At 41.7% G+C, this 19,840-nt stretch overlaps 2 protein-coding genes across 6 annotated transcripts in view; one reads left to right on the top strand and one right to left on the bottom strand.

Annotated features, from left to right (window-relative positions):
* Positions 1-7,940, bottom strand: part of ATG3 (autophagy related 3) — a 26,489-nt gene extending 18,549 nt beyond the window's left edge. Inside the window, exons 1-3 of one of the 2 annotated variants that reach the window (XM_040594269.1) lie at positions 7,783-7,940; positions 4,042-4,083; positions 715-764 (exon numbers count right to left, since the gene is read on the bottom strand). In XM_040594269.1, the coding sequence (XP_040450203.1) occupies positions 715-764; positions 4,042-4,083; positions 7,783-7,854 (164 nt within the window). In that variant the 5' untranslated portion in view covers positions 7,855-7,940. The remainder of the gene's footprint in view (positions 1-714; positions 765-4,041; positions 4,084-7,782) is intronic. The other variant, XM_040594268.1, reaches the window with a different exon arrangement.
* Positions 7,138-19,840, top strand: SLC35A5 (solute carrier family 35 member A5). Of its 4 annotated transcripts, none has more exons than XM_040594266.1 (7): positions 7,138-7,222; positions 9,409-9,561; positions 10,398-10,496; positions 12,205-12,338; positions 15,484-15,551; positions 16,852-17,647; positions 18,767-19,840. In XM_040594266.1, the coding sequence occupies exons 2-7, from the start codon at positions 9,432-9,434 to the stop codon at positions 18,833-18,835; spliced, it is 1,296 nt and encodes a 431-aa protein (XP_040450200.1). In that variant the 5' UTR covers positions 7,138-7,222; positions 9,409-9,431; the 3' UTR covers positions 18,836-19,840. The 4 variants fall into 4 exon arrangements, with proteins under 4 accessions (XP_040450200.1, XP_040450198.1, XP_040450199.1 ...); XM_040594264.1 differs by lacking the exon at positions 7,138-7,222 and adding an exon at positions 8,231-8,340; XM_040594265.1 differs by lacking the exon at positions 7,138-7,222 and adding an exon at positions 8,490-8,680.

The raw sequence follows: 19,840 nt of genomic DNA, 5'->3' as shown, positions 1-19,840 counted from the left end.
ACATAGACCAGACTCAACATGTTTTCTCTGAAGGAGACAGTAAAAGGGCAAGAAACAATGATTCAAGCATAACTCCTCCTTCAGCAGTTCATGGCCCAGTATAGAGCCAAGAACCTTGATGACACCAGCTGCACAGGCAATGCCCATCTAGGCACTGATTAGTTTTATAATGCAAGACACCAGTAAAACATGAGGAAGCACCTTATTTGCATCCTTATTGTACATGAAAGATAAGGGATTTCCAAGGGCCAGCACTGCACAAAGTGATCTGATGTGGGCTAACTTGAACGTACTTAACAAATGCCTGTCTAAAATACACCAATTACAACTACTTCCTACCAATTCCAGCTGCACACGGCCTTTGGCCTTTGCTTTTTCAATCATCAGTCACCAAGGCAAGTGTAGGTACACATGCCGCTACTGCAGGTAAGCAATGAAAGCATTCACAGTATGCACCAGCTTATTTCCTTTAAAACCCTAGGAAAATGAACAAACAAAAAATCCCCAAACAAATTCTCATCTCAACTACTGCTACACAAAGTAATATATAAGTCCTGCCTGACTTAAAGATAGCTTCATCAGAAAAACAGCAGAAGTTCTACTGGAAGAGTCCATGGATTATTCTGAACACAACTGTACAGCTGCATCCAACAGAAACACATTAAAGCATAGCTAGGGATGCTAGCTTTCTACAGTTCTTTTGTTTTTACTTACCATTGCCAAGTAGGACAGTGGTGAACTAAGTGATCTCCAGCGGCGACAAACTGTTAAGACAGGAAAAAACCTACAGTTAAATATGGTATAAGGAAATAATTTCCATTTTTTATCAATATTTCAGTTGCACATCCCTTTGAGAGATTAACTATGTAACTAACAACTGTTTATATGACTGATGCTTTAACTCCATTTCTCAGCTAACCATGAAAACCCAAAGACTAAATCAACTTCACCTGAAGGAAATGCATACTAAGCACAACAGCCAATTCAGATAAAAGTTTAAAAAGCTGTGGTGTTATTATCAGTCTTGTAACAAGCAAAAAAGTTTCTAGACCCAGTAACATTGTTTACTTTGTGATGAAGAAACTCTTTTTATTTGCCATCTTCAAAGTTTAAGAAAGTCAATGAAGAGCTTAATGTACAAAAATATGTCATTCTCTTTCAGTGTTCAAAACAATTTTGCAGCAAGAAGAAAAGTGTGACTGACACCAATTCATTGAATCGGAGAGAGAACTGCAACAGAGGAATAAACAGTATACCTTTTAAGTGATAACCAGTACTATAATAGTTCACCACTGATGTTAACTTAATATGGATAACCATGTACTTAGTACATTTAAAAACCCTATGTATAACTTTGTTCTGAAGAAATAGCTTTAAAAAAATCTTCACTGTACTTGTTCTAAGTATGAGAGATAAAGGCTTTTATAAAATTACATCACTATTTCAAAGTGATATTGGAAAACGCATGCTAGACTTGTGTACAAACTCAAAACTCCACACAGCAAAGTCTAACCCACTGAGCTTATTTTTTGTCCACATAAATTGAGGAAGGCAAGCCTGCCCTTAAGAGAAGTGATCTGTGTGGTCTTTGCACCAGTTACTTTTGTAAATGAGGTGCACATCAATTGCTACAGTTGTTTTCTTGTCTTAAAATGCCAGTTTATAACAACATACCCCCAAGCTGACCAAAAGCTCCTGTGACACAACAGGCTTGCAGCGTGTCAGCCATTTTCTCACCATGTCCTCCGAAGCGAGGCGTATCAGCGTAGTGGAAAACTCCACAACATGCACTGCACATGGATTAACAGGTTTAATCTCTGCAAAGTGCTTGCTTTCACCCGTTTTCCAACAGAAGCCTCTAGCAAAAGTGAAGTCTTCACTTCCAGGAAAACAGTAATCCCTTCCAATACATATGGAAATTTTAAAACTCATTAGCCTTTATGTAATAATAAATAACACATGAAACTCCAGAATTATTTAAAGTTTTCTGTTCAAGGAACTAGAACACTGTGGCACCACTGCTAAAATATATTATTAACGATGAAAAAAAATCTTTGTGTTTACTTTGTAGGTCTAACAGATGCAAAAATGTAAAACAATACTTGAAATTTTATTTGCACTTTCTTCCACCTAGGTAGCAAAATTATCTAGCTGGTTTCATTTTCTGTTTCACAAGCACTAATGCTATCTCACACCTGAATCAATATTGCAGAAGTGGCAAGAGAACAACTTCTATTTCTGGGAAGAATAATTTTCAATATATTACGCCTATGCTTTATATACATAAAATTAAACCCGTTCTTATCTTTCTGAGGTATTAACTATTAAGAACTCATGACAGGCGAGAATTTGTTGCAATTAAATCAAGTACACAGATATATGAAAAGAGGGAGTAGGTGTTGAGTTTGATTAATGAGTCATCTTTAGCCTTATTGCTAATTGATTCATCTTCGTAGGCACACCACAGGAGCCCCACAATGTCTGTAAAACAGTCAGCGTCTCAGATTAAAATACAGTTGAATTGAGATTCATTACCCTAGAAATCCGAACTCATTCGAAGATAACATCCTAAAATCATTATCGATGACTTTCAACTCTTCTTTAGCAATCATTACTCTATAAAGATGAAAATCATCAGGAAAGAGGAAAGACTGTCAAAGGGATGATCAGCAGATCCACATTCCAGTCTCACCTAAACTTAACAAAAAACCTAATCTTGCTGTTTTTCTAACTTTTCTAAGTTAGGAAACACTTTTCTAAGTGTTTCCCTTGACTACTGCTTTGAAGGATCCAATTTCTTCATCCTACCAGCATCTAACTTTATACAGAGAATACAGGCCATTCACATTCTTAACAGTGTTTAAACGGTGCAGACTTTAACACAACATACTGTGGTTCTTGCCATGTTCAACAGAACGTACCTTTTCTTCCAGTACTACTGCAAAATTTTCTCCCATAGGTCAAGAAGGGATTAAGCATTAGTAGAACATTTGTCTAGACTTTCACTGTTATACATGTTTTTATATACAATATAAACATATTATATAATATATAAGCATTTCTATACACACACACATCTGTATGGTTATCAGAACAGCAGAACACATATTGCTAAGCCTGTTTTTCTGGGCACTACTCTTCTGGATCATAGAAAGCACGAGTTCTTGCTTGCCATGCAACATAACAAAAAAATGCTAGGTACCAACGTTAGGAAAAAGTGCTTCTGTCCACATTATCTACCTGCATCAGTCATCATTTGTTCCATCTTTTTCCATCTCATCTTCACATTTGTGCATTCAGTCTCATTTTTCTTTCATTCTACCTAACAGTCTTAATACTGTTTTCTCATACCTCTGTAAAGACAATGTATTTTCAGAACAGCAGCACTTTAATAAGAGAAAAAGCAGAACAGGGAAGTCAAAACAGCACTGCACAATCAGTGTTTTTACTATTCTAGAAAAAAATCTATTTATTTCTCTTCCCATCAGACTCCTTAAAAAACTACAACTGCTTGGCTGCAATCCAAAATACAACCAGCCTGAAGCAGCCTATAGAGAAGAGGAGGGAAAAAATAATAATTACTGGATATGTGGTGTGGACAAGCACATGTAATAATTTAGCCAGAGCCTTGGAAGGGACCAAAAGAGAAGTAAGCAAAGACTATTCCCAAGATACAAGTTCCCCTTTGAGTTGGTTATGGAAGAGACTTCTGAAATTGATATATTCCTGTTCTAGTCCTGAACTTCCAAGACACAAAACAGAGCTACTGACCCAGCACGAGCTTCCTCATAAGCTTCTCACAGCATAATACAGGAAAAAAGCATCCCACATTCAGATGTCAAGTATCATCTCAAGAGGAATTCTGTTTATTTACTTCATCTATAGAGTAAAAAGGCCATTTAGAACTTCCACTTTGTGGAAACTGTGCCAAGAAGCAATAATTAGCTGGCAAAGACATGAACTGCTTGAGATTAACACAGTCATTTTGAGTAAATTTTATCATTACTTTCAAAATATATTTCAACGTTTCTAAATACTTACTTCTTCTGGTGTAATTACTCCAGTTTCTTTAAACTTGGACTCCTGCAATAAAGAAAGTTTAGAAATTTTGACAACTGCTGACAAATCAAAGTACCCCCACTTTCCTGGTAAGACAAACATCTGCTCTGGTTTTGACTTGAAACTAGCTCTGTCCACAGTGATCTGTGAATCTGCTGGGAGGCAACGACTAGCAGGGCTGAGAGGCAGCTTACTTCCATATCCTATAATGCAAGGCTCAGCAAAATTACTGGTAGCAGAATGTGGGGTATGATGAAAAAAGATCACAAAGTATTATTTTTTTTTGCTAGTCAATTATATCAGTAATGAAGAAAAGATCCCTGGCACTGAATATTACATTTGCCAGTAAGAGACAAATTGGAATTAGCGTTTCTCACAGTCAGGACTTTGGGACTAGTTTAGGCACTGAACAGCACTGCAATGCATCGGTATGATGCTTTGCAGTTAGGAAAGGCCATGAAATGAATGACCAAACTGACTTTTGTCTGTGGTAGGAAAAGTTATGTAGAAAGTCTTTAGTTTTAGCTTTTTTTTTTATATAGTAATTTCCGTGCTTTTATTATGCATCCCATGGAAACAGTTCTGATTGTCTTATATTGTCATGTTTTTTAATGGACGACAGAATTGATGGCAAGCAGCAACATGACTTATTTCTGCATGGAGAGATTAAGTACTTCTGCATTAAAGACAACAGTTATGAAGTTTAAGGATACAATATCTTTTAGCATATTTAAATACAGAATAAGTGTATTGCGTTTCAGACTTCTGTTTCTGTTTGGTTTTTCATTTCAGAAAAATCTCAAGCACCAAGGAAACCTACTGTTCCTCAGCATTAGAGCTACCTAAGAATGGCTTTTGAAAAAGGATAAAATTTCAACCATGGCATAGCTGACTTTTCAAGTTTTTGCATCATCAATTACTGAATAACTTCTTTCCCTAAAGAACTCACGATTTTTTTTCTATCAAGACTAAAAGCAGGAACTGTAAAGTACCTCACTTTTAGCTATAACTTCACCTTATTCAACCATTAAGAAATCATTAAAGAAAACCAGCCACTGCTTAACTTGGTTATTGATGCTTTGCCCTGGTGTATGCTATCACTTGTGCTATGTACAAAGAAATAAGCACACCTGTTTCATACTGATTACTTCCTTTCTCCCTCATTTCTAAAGATGACATTTAAGAACAAGATCAAGAAAAGCAAACCAGCAGTTGTATAAATACCATAACATCACTATATGCTATTTAACAGAAACCAAAGAAACTCAAACAACCCTAATTTTGCAATTTGAATTGCTGTAAAACTGAGAATTCTCAATAACACATTATGCAACACTACAGTGGAGACAACTTACTATTTAACTGCAAAATTAACTACAAGCTGTAGGCAACATGAACAAACTTGTGTTTCTGGAATTACACAAAGAAAAACATACAAAATATCCACTCTCTGTTCCCTAAGGGTAAATAATGCACTTTTTCATCTCTGTATATTCTGTAGTAGGTAAATCAGCGAGACACAGGTCTAGTTTCTTTCCTAAGTTACCAAATTGGAGAATTTATTTCAATCTCTTTAAAGGGAACACATACACATAATATTACCACCTCCCATTTGTGGAAGTTCTACTCTGCCTTCTCCCAGTAGTACATCTGGGCACAAGAATTCCTCCACTATTACACCAGCTGTGCAACAGCAACTGTACTATGGTAAACAGGTCACTTCACCTTTCCACCCCACAGCTTCACTGCATCCCATATATGTCACATTGGTGGGCAACTCTGGAAAGGTCCACTATCCAGGTAAGGGCATACTATATACCACAGAGGGACAAGTTCAATTAATAATTAAGTATCCCTGTCTTCTGCCCAAAGATCTAAAGCTGCAGAGTACAAGGTATATAGAAAGTCACACCATAAAACCACAGGCAGAGAGGCTACTGTTATAAACAATTACAGTAGAAGTATTTTTTCAAAAACATGGAAAAATGTGAAAATCAGTAGTGAAAGAACTGCTGACAAGTTAAGCATTCACACACAAAGGTGGGTTTTACATAAAAAAGCATTTGTAAATAGGAGGCGTAAGATGCGATGTAGTCTAACAACTGCAGGAAAACACTTAAGATTTGTTTCCACCTAAATAAGCAACAACAGGAATCATAACAGATGTGCTGTCCACCTTTACAAGGAGGCTATTACAATTCACTCTCAAGAACTAAACAGTCCATTTCTACTATTCACAATTACTTTAATGCAGAGGCTTGTATTAATATAGTAACACCGATACAGAAATAAGCTATGCTACATAATTTTAGACCTGCTCACATAATGAAAATTATCCCCTCAAGGGGAATCGATTTTGGGTGAAAACAGTCAATAAATCAAATTGTGTGATGCTAATTGCTATACAACACTGTATATTGTCACTTCTGTATGCACGCAGTGCCTGTCTGCCATTCCGGATTTGCAAACCTGAACCTGACTTCCTCCCAATTGCCACATTAACGAAGAATGAACTCTGATGAAACCAGACCAAGTGCAGCAGTGATAGAATCAGAACTGGTTTCAACACACAATGCAACACCTAGCACCATCTTTCCTGCCTTGACAGACTGTTACAGAGCCCAACATTGGACTAAACGAACTCAATGGGACTTTTAGAGAGATAGTCCATAGCCTAAGGGAATGATAACCGTACGTTTCTATCAAAAGACTGGGAAAGTGATGGTGTGCTGGAAAGCGTAGCCTGACATAAATGGTATGGAATAAGGGGTGGATATCATCCTGGTTTCAGATGGGATGGAGTTAATTTTCAGTTACTGGTACAATGTTGTGATTTGGATTTAGTATGAGAACGATGCTGATAACACACTGATATTTTTAGTTGTTGTTAAGTAATGTTTATACTAAGTCAAGGACTTTTCAGTTTCTCAGGCCCTGGGTCTTATGTCAGCTGAAGAAGTTGCACTCTTACCCAAAATAACCATTGCAACGCATTCCTGAAACCAGGCTTAAGCCTATCAGTACACGAGCACCTTTGGATTTCCATTCCTGGTCACACAACCAGTTAAAGTTTAGCCCCTTTAACAGAAAACAGCAACAAATAAGTTATTCCTGGAGCAGCAGGACCAGCAACACCTGGTGTCCGAAGGCCTGCACGTCCCAGGTGAGTGCTCCCACCTCCGCTGGGCGGTGAGCTCCGAGTCACCCTCCCTCCACCCCGCACACCCCGCCGCACGACGAGGGCCGATGGCTCCGCCGCCACAGCCTCCCCCAGAGCCGGGAGTAAGCGCCGCGCTCCCGGAGACCCCCCGCCGGCTGCGTAAAGCCGCCGCAACGGGAGCTCCTAGGGCCCAGACGAGGAGCGAAGCCTCCGCCACCGGCCGCCTTCCGGCGAGGCGGAGCGAGCCCCGGGGCGGCCGGGCGCCCCTTACAGCCCACCGGTGCGGCAGGGCAATGCCGGCGCAGGCGGGAGCAGCCATAACAAGCCAGCGGCCGCACTGCGGGCGACACCCGGCGGGGGGTGAGTGGGGGGGGTGGGTGGGGAACGGGACGCCGGGGCCGCTCCAACGTTACCCGCGACGCCGGCGGCTCAGTGCTCCGCGGCCGCCCCTCCGCAAGAGCGGGCGCGTCCTCCCTGTCCCTGTCGCCCCCCCGCCCTTAACAACTCCAGCGCCTCAGGGGGCGCGCGCCTCCCCTCACTTCACGCCGCCCCCCGCCAGGCACCTTGAGCACGGGGGTGAGGTACTCGGCCACCTCCAGGGCCTTCCCCTTCACCGTGTTGATGACGTTCTGCATGCTGCCGGCAGGCCCCACCAAGAGGACAGCCGCCTCCCCCGCCCCTCGGATAACGATCTCCGCGGCGGCGGCCGCCCCGGCAGCACCGCCCCCCTCCCCCCTCCCCTCCCCTCCCCTCCCCAGCGGGTCACATGACAGCCCCCCCCCCCGCCCTCCCTGGGCTTTTTCCGTCTCCGCCCACCCCATGTGGCGCACCGGTGACGGCGGCGATGCGCCTGCGCGGGGGGCGGGCCCGGGCCAGCGGCGGCCCTAACGCCCCGGGGCGCGTGCGCGCGGCGAGGCGGGACGGTGCTGGGAGGGCTCTTCGTCCGCATGCGCGCCGCGCCGGCCGTGGGGAGCGGGGGGGTGGTGGGTGGAGCCGTGGTCACGTGGGCGGGGCGGTGGCGGCGGCCGGTTGTCAAAGAGAATGAGGGGGGCGCGCGGGGCCGCGCTGGGCGGCTAGCCAGGGCGCGCGCGCTGCCGGGCGGGAGGGCCCCGCCCCGCCAGGTGAGGCCGGTGGGGAGGAGGGGGCGCGGCCGCGGCGCCGGTTGCGGTGCGGAGGGGCTGGTGGAGGGGCCTGGTGGTGGGCGCTGGGGGCGTGCAGCGGGGGTGAGGGGGGGAGCGCGGTGCCGCGGCCTCCCGAGAGCCCCCCTGTGCCTGCTGTGCTTGGCTGTGGCGCTTGAGCCCCGGGCCGCTGCCGCCCGGCTCACCGTGCGCGGCCCCGCCTCCGCTCTCCGCCGCAACCTGAGGTAGCGACGTGGCAGCCGGCGCTCGGCAGCGCCGGGCGGGTGTTCCTGCAGCGCGGGGGGCGCTCGGTGGCGCTTACCGGCCGCGCTGCCGCCGCCAGGTGGGTGCTGGGCCTGTGGCCCCTCGGGGCCCGCGGAGCCGCCGCTCGGGGCCTGGCTCGAAGGGGGAACGGGGGAACGGCGCGAGCTGCGGCCGCCGTTAACGCACGCCCCGCCGGCAGCCGCCCCAAGGGGCTCCCCAGCCACCCCGGCGCTGGCCGGCTGGTAGCTGGCTCTTCAGGCCTGGGAGCCGTTAACGGGTCGGTGAGGCGTAACGGCAGCGCTGGAGGTAGCTCTGCCCCCGGCCATCCCTGCTCCTCCCCTGCCTCCTGGGCACGGGCCCGTGCAGAGTAACTGCCAGGTGACCTCCGAGATGCTGCGCTCTCTCTACAGCTGCAAAACTTTTCCTTGCTGCAATTGGGAACAAAGCCACTTATAAAACTATTACAGAAAAATAATCTTGTGTCTTGATTAATTCTTTAAACTAATCGGTGTTCCATAGGTGCAGTCTTCTGACAAACTGGCCTCTGTGCCGTCTTTTGGGTTGCTGTGTGTACATTGTTTATCCCCCTTTACTGGTTCTCATAGTGTCCTTCTCTTTCTCTCCTAATTTTATTTAAACAAAACCAACCCACCCACCCCCCAACCACTGCAGAATGAGATTATGGCTTGTAATCTAAGCATCTTCGTATAAAATAACACAAAGCAGGGAAATACACACATTTCACCTTGTTTAATCAGTTTCTGGAAGCACTGCTTACAATGTATTTTTTGATTTTGTCATCCAAAGGGCATTGACAGTAAGACAGCAGAATGAAGACCAAGTGCTGTAATCGATTTGTGTTTTGCTCCAAGACAACCATCTATACCTTTCTGCTTGGAGGGGTGTTTATTGTGTTGGGGTCAAGTCGAATCCTCCTGATGAAGTATTCCGCCAATGAAGGTGCTGTTGGGCAATAAACATCATGTACCTTGAATAAGAAGGAGTTTGTGTGGAGTGAAATGGATGCTCAAGAGCCTAGTTCTCTACCTGTGGAGCTCCTGGCATAAATATTCTATTATGTAAATAGTGATGTGTATTTTTATATTGGAAAAATTTCTGTATGGTCACTGGTCTAACATAAAGCAATGATCTGGGTTGCAAGGTGTATGATCCCTGTGGAGATTCACCCTTAAAAGATGCAGTGAATTATTTTATAGCTGATTTTCAAAAACTAAATTGTTGTGTAAGTACTATTGATGGTACATGTCTTGACTGAAATATTTGTCTTGCAACAGGCTTAGGAGGAAAGTGGTATCATAGTGGGTGTGCTGTAACTGGCTGGTATTACTGCTTCTCCTTTTGCCAAGTTTTAGCAAAGTATGCTAACAAAGATACAGTCCTGGAAGAAGGCTGCGTCATCTGGAAGCTGGTTTTTGCGAGGGGGAAAAAATAGCATATTGCTGTTTGGGGAAAACATTCCCATTTTTTTAAATGTCTTTAAAACATAGATGTTCTTGAGTTATTCCAAAAAGTTCTGCGGTAAGCCAATGGTTTGGGACTGTGAAAGAGACCAAATAAGGAAAGACTTCAACCCGGAAAGGAGGCTGTTCAGGAAGCTGTATATCATAAAAATTGGAATATTTATAATGAAAGTGCTGACATAACCTTTTGCATTTATGGAAAATGGCTAAAATTGGGACTAGGGGGGTGGGTGTTAAAATAATTTATTGCTTTAATTGTGGATGCAGGAGACAGGATCTGATTGTGTGCTTTCTATGATTTGCTGAATCCCACAGATAATAAATACGATTACCTTCCTACAACGGTGAACATATGTTCTGAAGTAGTAAAACTGGTCCTGTGTGTGGTATTGGCACTATGGGTTAAGAAAAAGGGTGAGTACCTATGTTTAAAATAACTAAAATATGTTGGCTTAAGATTTTCTTTACTTCAAATCTCTTTTTTTGGTGGGGTTTTTTTGGTGGGTAGGTGGGTGGGGGCATTTTGTTTTTTTTTTAATGATGGATTTACATACATGTAGTAGTATGGAGTAGGTCCTGATAGTAAGTTTCACTGGAATTGTCCTCCATGCAGAATTGTAACTATACTTTTATAACTCTACTTTGCACTGTAAATTCAGGTGTTCTTGAGTTGTGTGTGTGCAGTAGCTGAAGTGGAGACAGGTAAGTTGAATTAGAAAGTGTAACAAAGTTTAACATTTTCAGAATTTTAATATGGTATCATGCAAGGATGATAGGAATCACCTTGCTGAAGTCATGACCGAACATAAGCTTATAAATTGCTCTAACTCAAGGATTGGCCATTATTGGCCTCTGTTCTGACTGCTTTTATTTAAAAACACTGCCACCTTCTACTGAAGAGGCTTTGTGTGTGTTTAGTGGTATTTGAGTCAGAAGCAACAATGTTAGAATTCAATGTTAGAATTCAAGTTAGCTTTGTTGTGAAGACAAATCTTGGGGCTGTTGTTCAGAGAAAGCAGTGCCAGGCTTCACTAGCTACTGGTTTTGCATTGCAGGCCATTTTTCTTTTTTCTTTCTTGGATTTTCTGTCCTTATGTAGAAAGGATGAGAGGTTTATTTCATAGTATTTCAAAATGGTAGAGAACAGACGCTGACATTGGAAGAGGGTGTAAGGCACTGGAGACTCATGTTAAATTGAACTGCTGGTTTTGTTGGCTTCTCCACGTTGATGGCTGCAGCTCTGGCTAGCTGATGAAATTTTCACCTCTACCATTTAGTACAGACATACCTAAGACAGTAAATGTATTCAGTCAGTGTGTGCCATCCTTGGCTACTGCTGAGTACGTTTTCTGGTTTTCTTCTCTGCCCCCTCCCCAACTTTTTTCTTCCAGATGTCTGAGTTTTGCTGAACTCAGTGTGTCGGTGGTTCAGAAGACGATTAGATAACATTGTGTAGTCCTAAACCTGTGCTAACAAAGTACTTCTGTCACCAGCTCTAGAGTAGTCTAAGGTTTATCACAGCCTTCCTCGTCATGCGTGTGTCCTCAATACCTAAGTAAATATCATTCTTTGTGCTTGTCCTTTCTTTCATCCTTCTTCCAATATGTTTTAGTTTTACCCAGGTCATGTGCTGTGTGCTGCAGATACTGAGTTCTGGTTTATTTTGCGTTTCTGACATTACTGGCTGTCTTTGGGGTGCTATATACACAGATCTGCTTCTGTGTCTTTTTTTCAGTTTGAGATTTGACTGATAATCATCAGAAGATAATACTCAGTAATGATGTTGCTATTGTGTGGGGACTTCAGGGTGCTTTTTGGTCCTCAAAGAATGGTTGGTAATTGATTGGTTTTTTGCTCCCAGCGGACGAATATTCCGATGGGGGTAATATGATGTTTTCTCTGCTGAAGCAAGGAGGTAAATGCCTGTACATGCAGGATTGCTGCTCTAGTTGTGTGTTCTGCCCTAGATTTGTCCTCTATGGTGTCAGAGGACTGTGGTACCTTAGTTTTTTCAGTCCAACAGTGTTCCTGAAAACAGAACAGTGGTACCTATTCTGTTACAAGGGAATGGGCTTTTGATACGACAAAAAATGTCTTTCTTATTGCTTTCTTTTCCTTGTAGAGGGTTGTTTGGATCATCCCTTTGAATGTCTTTCCTGGAAGAATTTTTGTAATTCCATGAAATGGTCAATTCCTGCCTTTCTTTACTTTTTGGATAACTTGATTGTCTTCTACGTACTGTCCTACCTCCAGCCAGTAAGTATACATACACTGAGTAAAGTATCTTCCGATATCTTAGTGGTTGGTAACATTGCCCTTAGACTATCTGCAGTTGTAACGCTGGCAAGGCAAGATTTACAGGTAAAAGAATGATCTGTTAACTGACCAGCCAGACTTTTCCATACTCTTGCCCACTAGTCAGTATTGTACAGCTCTCAGTAGAGGACATTGTCTGTGTATTTTCTCCATCTGAATTGACTTAGAAATAGGTTGAATTGCTTAAGTACTAGGCAGGTTTTTAGTGCTTTTCCCTCCTTTGGTTTCTTCAACTCTGTATTTGTCTTTTAATGCATTTGCTTATCTCGCTAGTATTTGACATGCACTTTTCTGTGCAGCTTCTACCACTCTATGTGGCTTCACATAATGACTTGTTTTCCTCTCACACTGACTCCAAAGAAAAGTGAATAAATGTTACCCCACAAATGGAGGAAGTGTAACAGGAACTGTGGAGAGGAGGAAGAAAACTCTGACTCTTAATTTTTACATTTGTTTGTAGTTATGTTTAAGGACAAAATTTAGTTGGTACTTTCTTCTAGGTACTTTCGTCCTTTTGGATGAATCTGCATATGCTCAGCAAATAGTACAGTTCTTGTGCTTTCTTTTATTTTCATGCTAGGATAATTTTTGGTTCAGAATCTGTGTTTGAAGTTACATGGAAACAGATGGTTAGTGCTTGCTATAAAATACTGTGGCTGCCCCTGTTTGACGTTAAAATTAAGTATAAATGTTTCCGTTACTTCTCTTTTTTTAATTTGTCTTTGAAATATTGTCCTTTTAGGTGTACATTTCTGTCAGGGACAGATGAGTGTCTGGAATAGGACCTGTCTGGAAAAAATCTAATTAAATCAAGAGTCAGATATCTTAAAATAACATGCATGGGAGCTTGGTTCCGTGGTTTGCCATGTGTGGGTTTTTTGTTTGATTGGGTTTTTTTACTTCAGGAAGGAAATTCAGCTATAGTGTTTGTAATAGCAAAGCCTGATGTTTAGAAGGTTACATAAACACTATTGCTTTCTTAAGCAACTTGATTTGGCTCAGTTAAAGTAATCTTTTGTAATATGCATAGGTTTTATATTTTACACACACACCCTGTCTCTCTCCCCTCAGGACCTATGTGCTCTGAGATTCTTCTTTTTTAGAACTCTTAGCACCTTACACCTTTTAACTGCATATATTTTTATAAGGATTACTGAAATTCTAACATTATGGTAAACAAGTGCTAAAAGAGATAATTAAAATACCTGTAAGACGGAATACCTGGACAGTGTAGAAGACCATGAAAGTGTAAAGGCAGAGAGGCAAGATGCTTGAAAGAAGGCAGCCACACCTGACTGAACTGGCTTCATGTGACTTAAAAAACTAAGTTTGGGACTAAGTAGTACCTGGGTGAGCAGTTGCTTGAAGTGTGGAATTGCTTTGGTGAGACTTTTCTCTTGAAGCTTCAGCTATGACTATGGATACTTTTCAGTGGGTAACATTTCGTAGTGGTAAGATTTGACTTTGTAGAGACTTTGTGACATGTGAAATAGTGGCACAATAATCTTTGGTAAATTTTTGTCTTACTCCTTCTCATCTAAGGCAGAAGTCCCTCGAGGCTTTGGAGAACAAAACAGACTCAAAATTAGTTCCTTGTAACTGTCCTGCTATATATTTTGATTGTGTTATGTTACCAGAGATGTTGGATGGGGGGCTTTGACTGTAAAGCAAAACCAGAGTATACACAGAACACTTGTACATTTTGCACCAAGCCTCTTTTTTCTAGAGTGGTGTCTGCCAGATTCACTTGTTTGTTCAGTATTTTTCTCCTTCCACAGTGTTCACCTAACACAGATATTTATTGAGTTGTAAACTTGCAAGTTAGAAAATTAAGCTGTGTTTTCTTAGGCAGATGTCTCTTGTCAATTTTCAGCTTACTTGAGGCCTTGTGTTGTGGTGTTTCATGAGATATATTAATCATGAGATAGTATGTTGGAATAGAGTGGAACTAAGATAATGGAAAAGAAAGAGCCTGTGCTTTTCCTCTGATAAATGAAAACGGCTCTGCTGTGCAGAATTGGGAATGTGGAAATACAGATGAAAAAGCTCAAGATAAAGTCTGTGTTTTACATTTCTGAGTCCATATGTGGTTTTGTGTAAAATTGTCTAAAAAAGTGACCTCACTCTAAGGCTGAGTTGGAGAAAAGACTAAAGATGCTTAGATTTTTCGTATGTGTACCGACTACACAAGGCATCCCTGAATGACACACATTTTCAGAAACACCGCCACCTCCCTAAAAGAACCTTTTTTCCCCAATGGTCCTGGTAGATTCTGATCTTTAATGGTAACTGCAGTGCCTAAAAGAGCCTTTTCTTGGTTCAGTGTCCCAGTATGGAGCATCTAAAACAGAGACCAAAAGGACAGTCCTTGCCACAAGGAGTTTGCAGCTTGGCCGTGGCCATGGATTAGGGCACTGTCATTATTATACAGCTATTCCCAAATTAGACAGGAACTTCAGGGTTGTGTTCGGTTATACTTTAAAATAGTTTAATTTTTTTGTATAGCTGCAGTCTTGAAAATTCAAGCTGAGTACCTGCTTACCTTTGATAAATGATGCAGAAAATGCATTTGACATACAAGAAGTTTTATTATCTGCAAGTACCTTGTGCAAATCTGGAATTTCATGAATGCTGCAAGCTGGCACTGCAGCAAGAAGCAGCCTTGCCTTCTCCTATTCTTTTCTTTTTTCATTTTGAAGCAGCTTCCTCCTTTGTGCTGATGCAGCTCTTTTTGCAGCTGACTGGTCAACCTGGCTGGGGAACTGATCTGGCAGAAAACTACACCGTTTTCTTTTTTGTTAAGTAAGTTTTCCACTGGGTTGGTTTCCTCACATCTTTGTTTCAGTGCAGCTTTCCCCACTACAGTGGAACTTCGGCTCTGTGGTTTACCTGACATTCTGAAATAGACTTGAATGTTGGTTTAGGGGCGTGTTGTTCTACCACTTGGGTAAGGAAGAAAGTTCAATATCAGGATGATGCTTTTCACTCTGGCACCTTGCTGAACGGTGAACTCTTCAAGTTGGTGGGCTTTTGACAGCCATACTATGTCTGGAGTATAACTTTGTTCCCCTCCTCCTCTTTCTAGGCAATGGCTGTACTCTTCTCAAATTTTGTCATTATAACAACGGCTCTTCTCTTCAGAATAGTGCTAAAGTAAGTAGTGTTTACTAAAGTAAATGAAATTTTATATCTTCCTAGCATTGATGAAGAAGTTAAGCTACATTCTTTCTCTTTGTTTGATGGGAACAGTAATTCTCTTTTCTTGTGGCTATACCAACTTGGAGAGACGGCTTTGTTTTCTACATCTGAAGATGTAGGAAATAATAGTTTATTAGGATTCCTTATGTATCTCCACATGTTTGGTCAGCTGTAACAGAACAACTGAAATCATGATTATATAGTTGTTGGATGGTCAGAATTATGGTTTGGGTACTTTCCTTTGAACATTAAATCTCACATGTCATGATTAGCAGTATTTCTTTACAGTCTGCTGTAATTCTTAATTGAATGTAAATGTCATCTAACAAGAGGGGGTATTTAAGAGGGAAAGATAGTGGTGTCTTTGGTAATATTGTGCTAGCCCTGATGTGTTTCTGGTCAACTGCATAGTACGTTTTAAAAAGTGATTATATGTCTGTTACTCATGTGACAAAAGCCAGACGCTCCGTCATATATGTTCAGCTTCACCTGATTTGTGCTCTGTGTGGTATGATTTAGATTCAGAAAAGACTGACAGGGGAATGGATATGACTCAAAAAGTCACTTGTGTTGAACATGGAGCAAAGATGCCTTTCCTGCAGGTGTTAATATACCAAAACAGTGTCTGATAGTCTGACTTGAAATGCTTTTTCTCATTTGTTTAGTTTTATGTTTCCTGTGATGTCACAGTTTACTTAATCATCCAAATTTTTGATTTTCCCCAAGTTAAAGAGGCTTGGATTGAGTGAAAAAACAGTATAAATCATTCTAACAGTCTTATAAATTATGTTCGTAGATTTATATAATTTACCATCATAAAATACTAGAAAAGGGCACAAAATCATGGGGGAAAAGTGAAATGTAGTGAGAGTTTACCCAAGACAGAGGGTACTTATTTGAATGTCTGTGATTTCTTTTTATCCATCAGACCTGTGTTCAGATGGAGACAACGCTTGCTTTTAAGTTGTTAGTATCTAGAATTAACACAATCTTGAAAGACTTCCCTTAAATTGTCTCTACAGATTACTCCATTTTGTATTTCTGTGATTTCTAGCCTGGCCCCCCTTTGCCATAGCAAAGCATGCTGCATTTTGGCATTTTAGTCTTGATTCTAAAAACACAAGATTTTTCTTTGCATCTGTTTCTTTACCCTGTGGCATGTCATCTTTCATGTGTTTTATAGAGCTTGTTCTCCTGTAATTTAATTTGTGCCACTGTGTTTCTGAAGTTGGTGGCTTTTTTTGTCTACTCCTAGGCGAAAACTCTCTTGGGTACAGTGGGCATCTCTGGTGATTTTATTCCTGTCCATCGTTGCCCTGACTCTAGGAACTGGAGGCCATCAGCAAAGCTTGGCTGTACACGGATTCCATCACAGTATGTTTTTTAGTCCATCTAACCACTGCCTTCTTTATACCGGACCCGAGGAAGCATGCTTGGAAAAGGGCAACTGTGTAGCACCAAGTTTCCTTCACAGCTTCCAGTGGAATGTCACCAGTACCATGGCAGGAGCATTGAAGCCTCTCCGCCTCAGCCTGGGCCATCTGCTTATTCTAGTGCAGTGCTTCATTTCTGCACTGGCTAACATCTACAATGAAAAGATCTTGAAAGATGGGGATCAGCATGCTGAAAGCATCTTCATGCAGAACAGCAAGCTCTATGCGTTTGGGGTGCTGTTCAATGGGCTTATGCTGGGGTTGCGGGACAAGGACCGGAGGCAGATAGGGAACTGCGGCTTCTTTTATGGGCACAACATCTTCTCGGTGGCTCTCATATTTGTCACAGCTTTCCTGGGGCTGTCTGTAGCCTTCATCTTGAAGTTCCGAGACAATATGTTCCATGTTATGACTGCTCAGATCACCACTGTTATCATCACCACCGTCTCTTTCGTCATCTTTGACTTCAGGCCTTCTCTAGAGTTCTTTTTGGAAGCTCCTGTAGTGCTTCTCTCCATATTCATCTATAATGCCAGTAAACCAAGAGGCCTGGAATATGCCACTCTGCGGGAAAGGGGCAAACTCGTCAAAGGAGATGCATGGGAGAGGTCAAGTGGGGTAAGGCTTTTCAGTTCTTGCCACCTCTGGTTTCTCATTTGTTTCACCTCCATTTACACCATGGAATGTTTGGAAGATTCATTTTGCATGACCGGATTCATCCCTGAAACACAAAACCCCCTGGGTATTTCTCAAAATCTTTTACATTGATTGGGTATTGCTTTGCATATTCCACTTTTTCAGCTCATGAAGCTTAAGTAAGCATTGCTTTCCTGCTGTGACTATAGACAGTTCCACAAGCGATGTTAACGTTTGTACAAATCCTTCCTTGAAACCTTTATAACCAAAATACGGCACTGGGTATCCAGAAATTGGAATTGAAGCCTGGGAAGTAATTGTACTTAAGTAGAATGGATAAATCTGTGTAGCCGAGCCTATATCATGAAGAAGTTGGTAGATTTGATGTTAAGTTCTTTCAGCCTTAACAGTCAAAGATACCTGAAGATCAAAAGGTAGTATTTAAACACAGAGTTTTAACACGTTTTTTTCTTACAAAACATTTCCCCCAGGCCTGTTAGTGTGTTTTGTTTTAATCTGAATAGTAATCTAGTTAACCAGAGCATGGCAGGCTTGCTCTTTGACATGTCATTCAGCTGAGCCCAACAGTCAGTCCGTCGGGGAAGGGTTCATGTCTGTATTTTTAATATGCGTGTACGGCTGTTTTCTGTAATACGTGTCGCAACCAGAAGGGAGTGCTGTCTCCATGTATTGCCAAGAAACGTTAAACTTGGAAGAGATGTTTTCCAGAAATTGCACCTGGTGCCTTTTCAGGTTGTGTTTAATAAGAAGTAAATAACACAAAGTCATATATTTTTGGTGTACCAGGCGTTATCTATTTTAGCGCTTACATTGAGCAGCTGTGGTAAAACCAAATAACACTATGTGGGCAAGCTTCCTGATGAAGGAATAGGCTAGGGAGCGAGTCACTGGAAAATGGTAAAGATACAGGGGATGTTTTTTATAAGCATATATATCCTAGAGCAAGATTACAACACATTGATAAGAGATTTAAAATAAAATGTCTTGTTTTATGTAAATGATGCCTTCAACATTTTTTTTTATTTTTTTGGTATTAATAACAATGCTCACGTTGTTTTATTTTGCTTCTGGTTCCTGTAGGATGGAGAAGAATTCGAGAGATTGAACAAACCAAGCAGTGACATCGATACAGATGAAGAGTCCCTCTAGCACAAGGCTGGCTCAGGGGAGTGCTTATTACTCTTAGTAAGAGAATGTTCATATTTTATTAACATAGAGAAGGGTTATTTTTCCCCACTTGTGGAGCAATTGAGACTATTTTGGTGCTGGATGTTAGAGGTGGATGAGGAAAACATTCAAGCTATATGTATGGAGAGTTGTATTCCCTCTTCCTATCCGTGTAAATCAGGAGTTCAAAATCTGCTGAAAGAGATAACATTTGTAACTGATGAAAACAAGAACAGGCTTGGACCCTGGACTCTGTAGTCTGGATGACGTGCTACGTTGTGGAAGGCAGTCCTGGACTATAACCATATGTCTTTCACCACTTCGGTTGACTGTCTGATGTCACTGCAACTTTGTGTATGAATTCCTTGGTTAGCAAAGCAGAGATAATACAGTTCTCCACCTTGCAGAAGTGGTATGAGTGTTGATTAATGTTTCTGTTGCATCTTCCAATGTACAAATGGTCCAGTAAGTTTTCTTTTCAGGACTTATGATGTTACTAATAACCTCATAAATAATGAGGCATATTGACCGGTTTATTGTATTTTGGCAACTCAGATTGACATATCTGTGGCTGAGTAGAAGAGTCCTTCTGAACCAACCTCATCAAATTTTCACTTAAGAATGTATAAAAAATCAATAATTTGTGTTAAGGGTATGTTGATCTGTCGAGCAGATTTGAGTTTGTGCTTTGAGTTTGAATGGTCTTAATTCTGTCTTCATTCGTGTTTGTACATCCGTGTAACTCTGTACTGACTCCTATGGAGTCCTTTCCGATTTTCTCTGATGTGACTGAGAGCAGAACAGATTTTACTGGCTTCAGCCACTAGATCTCCTCACATTTTCAGTGTGAAAGTGTTGTGTGCCTGTCTTCCAGTGTGTGGGGAAATTTATTTGGCATGCCTTTGTAGCAAATAGTGAATTTTACATGCAATTTATGTGGCCTAAATTTGAAAGAGCTTGAATAAAACGAAAGTGTGTTACACAGCA

This window comes from Falco naumanni, chromosome 5 (genome assembly GCF_017639655.2).
Source record: "Falco naumanni isolate bFalNau1 chromosome 5, bFalNau1.pat, whole genome shotgun sequence".
Taxonomy (NCBI): Eukaryota; Metazoa; Chordata; class Aves; order Falconiformes; family Falconidae; genus Falco; species Falco naumanni.
This window is presented reverse-complemented; position numbering and strand designations above follow the sequence as displayed.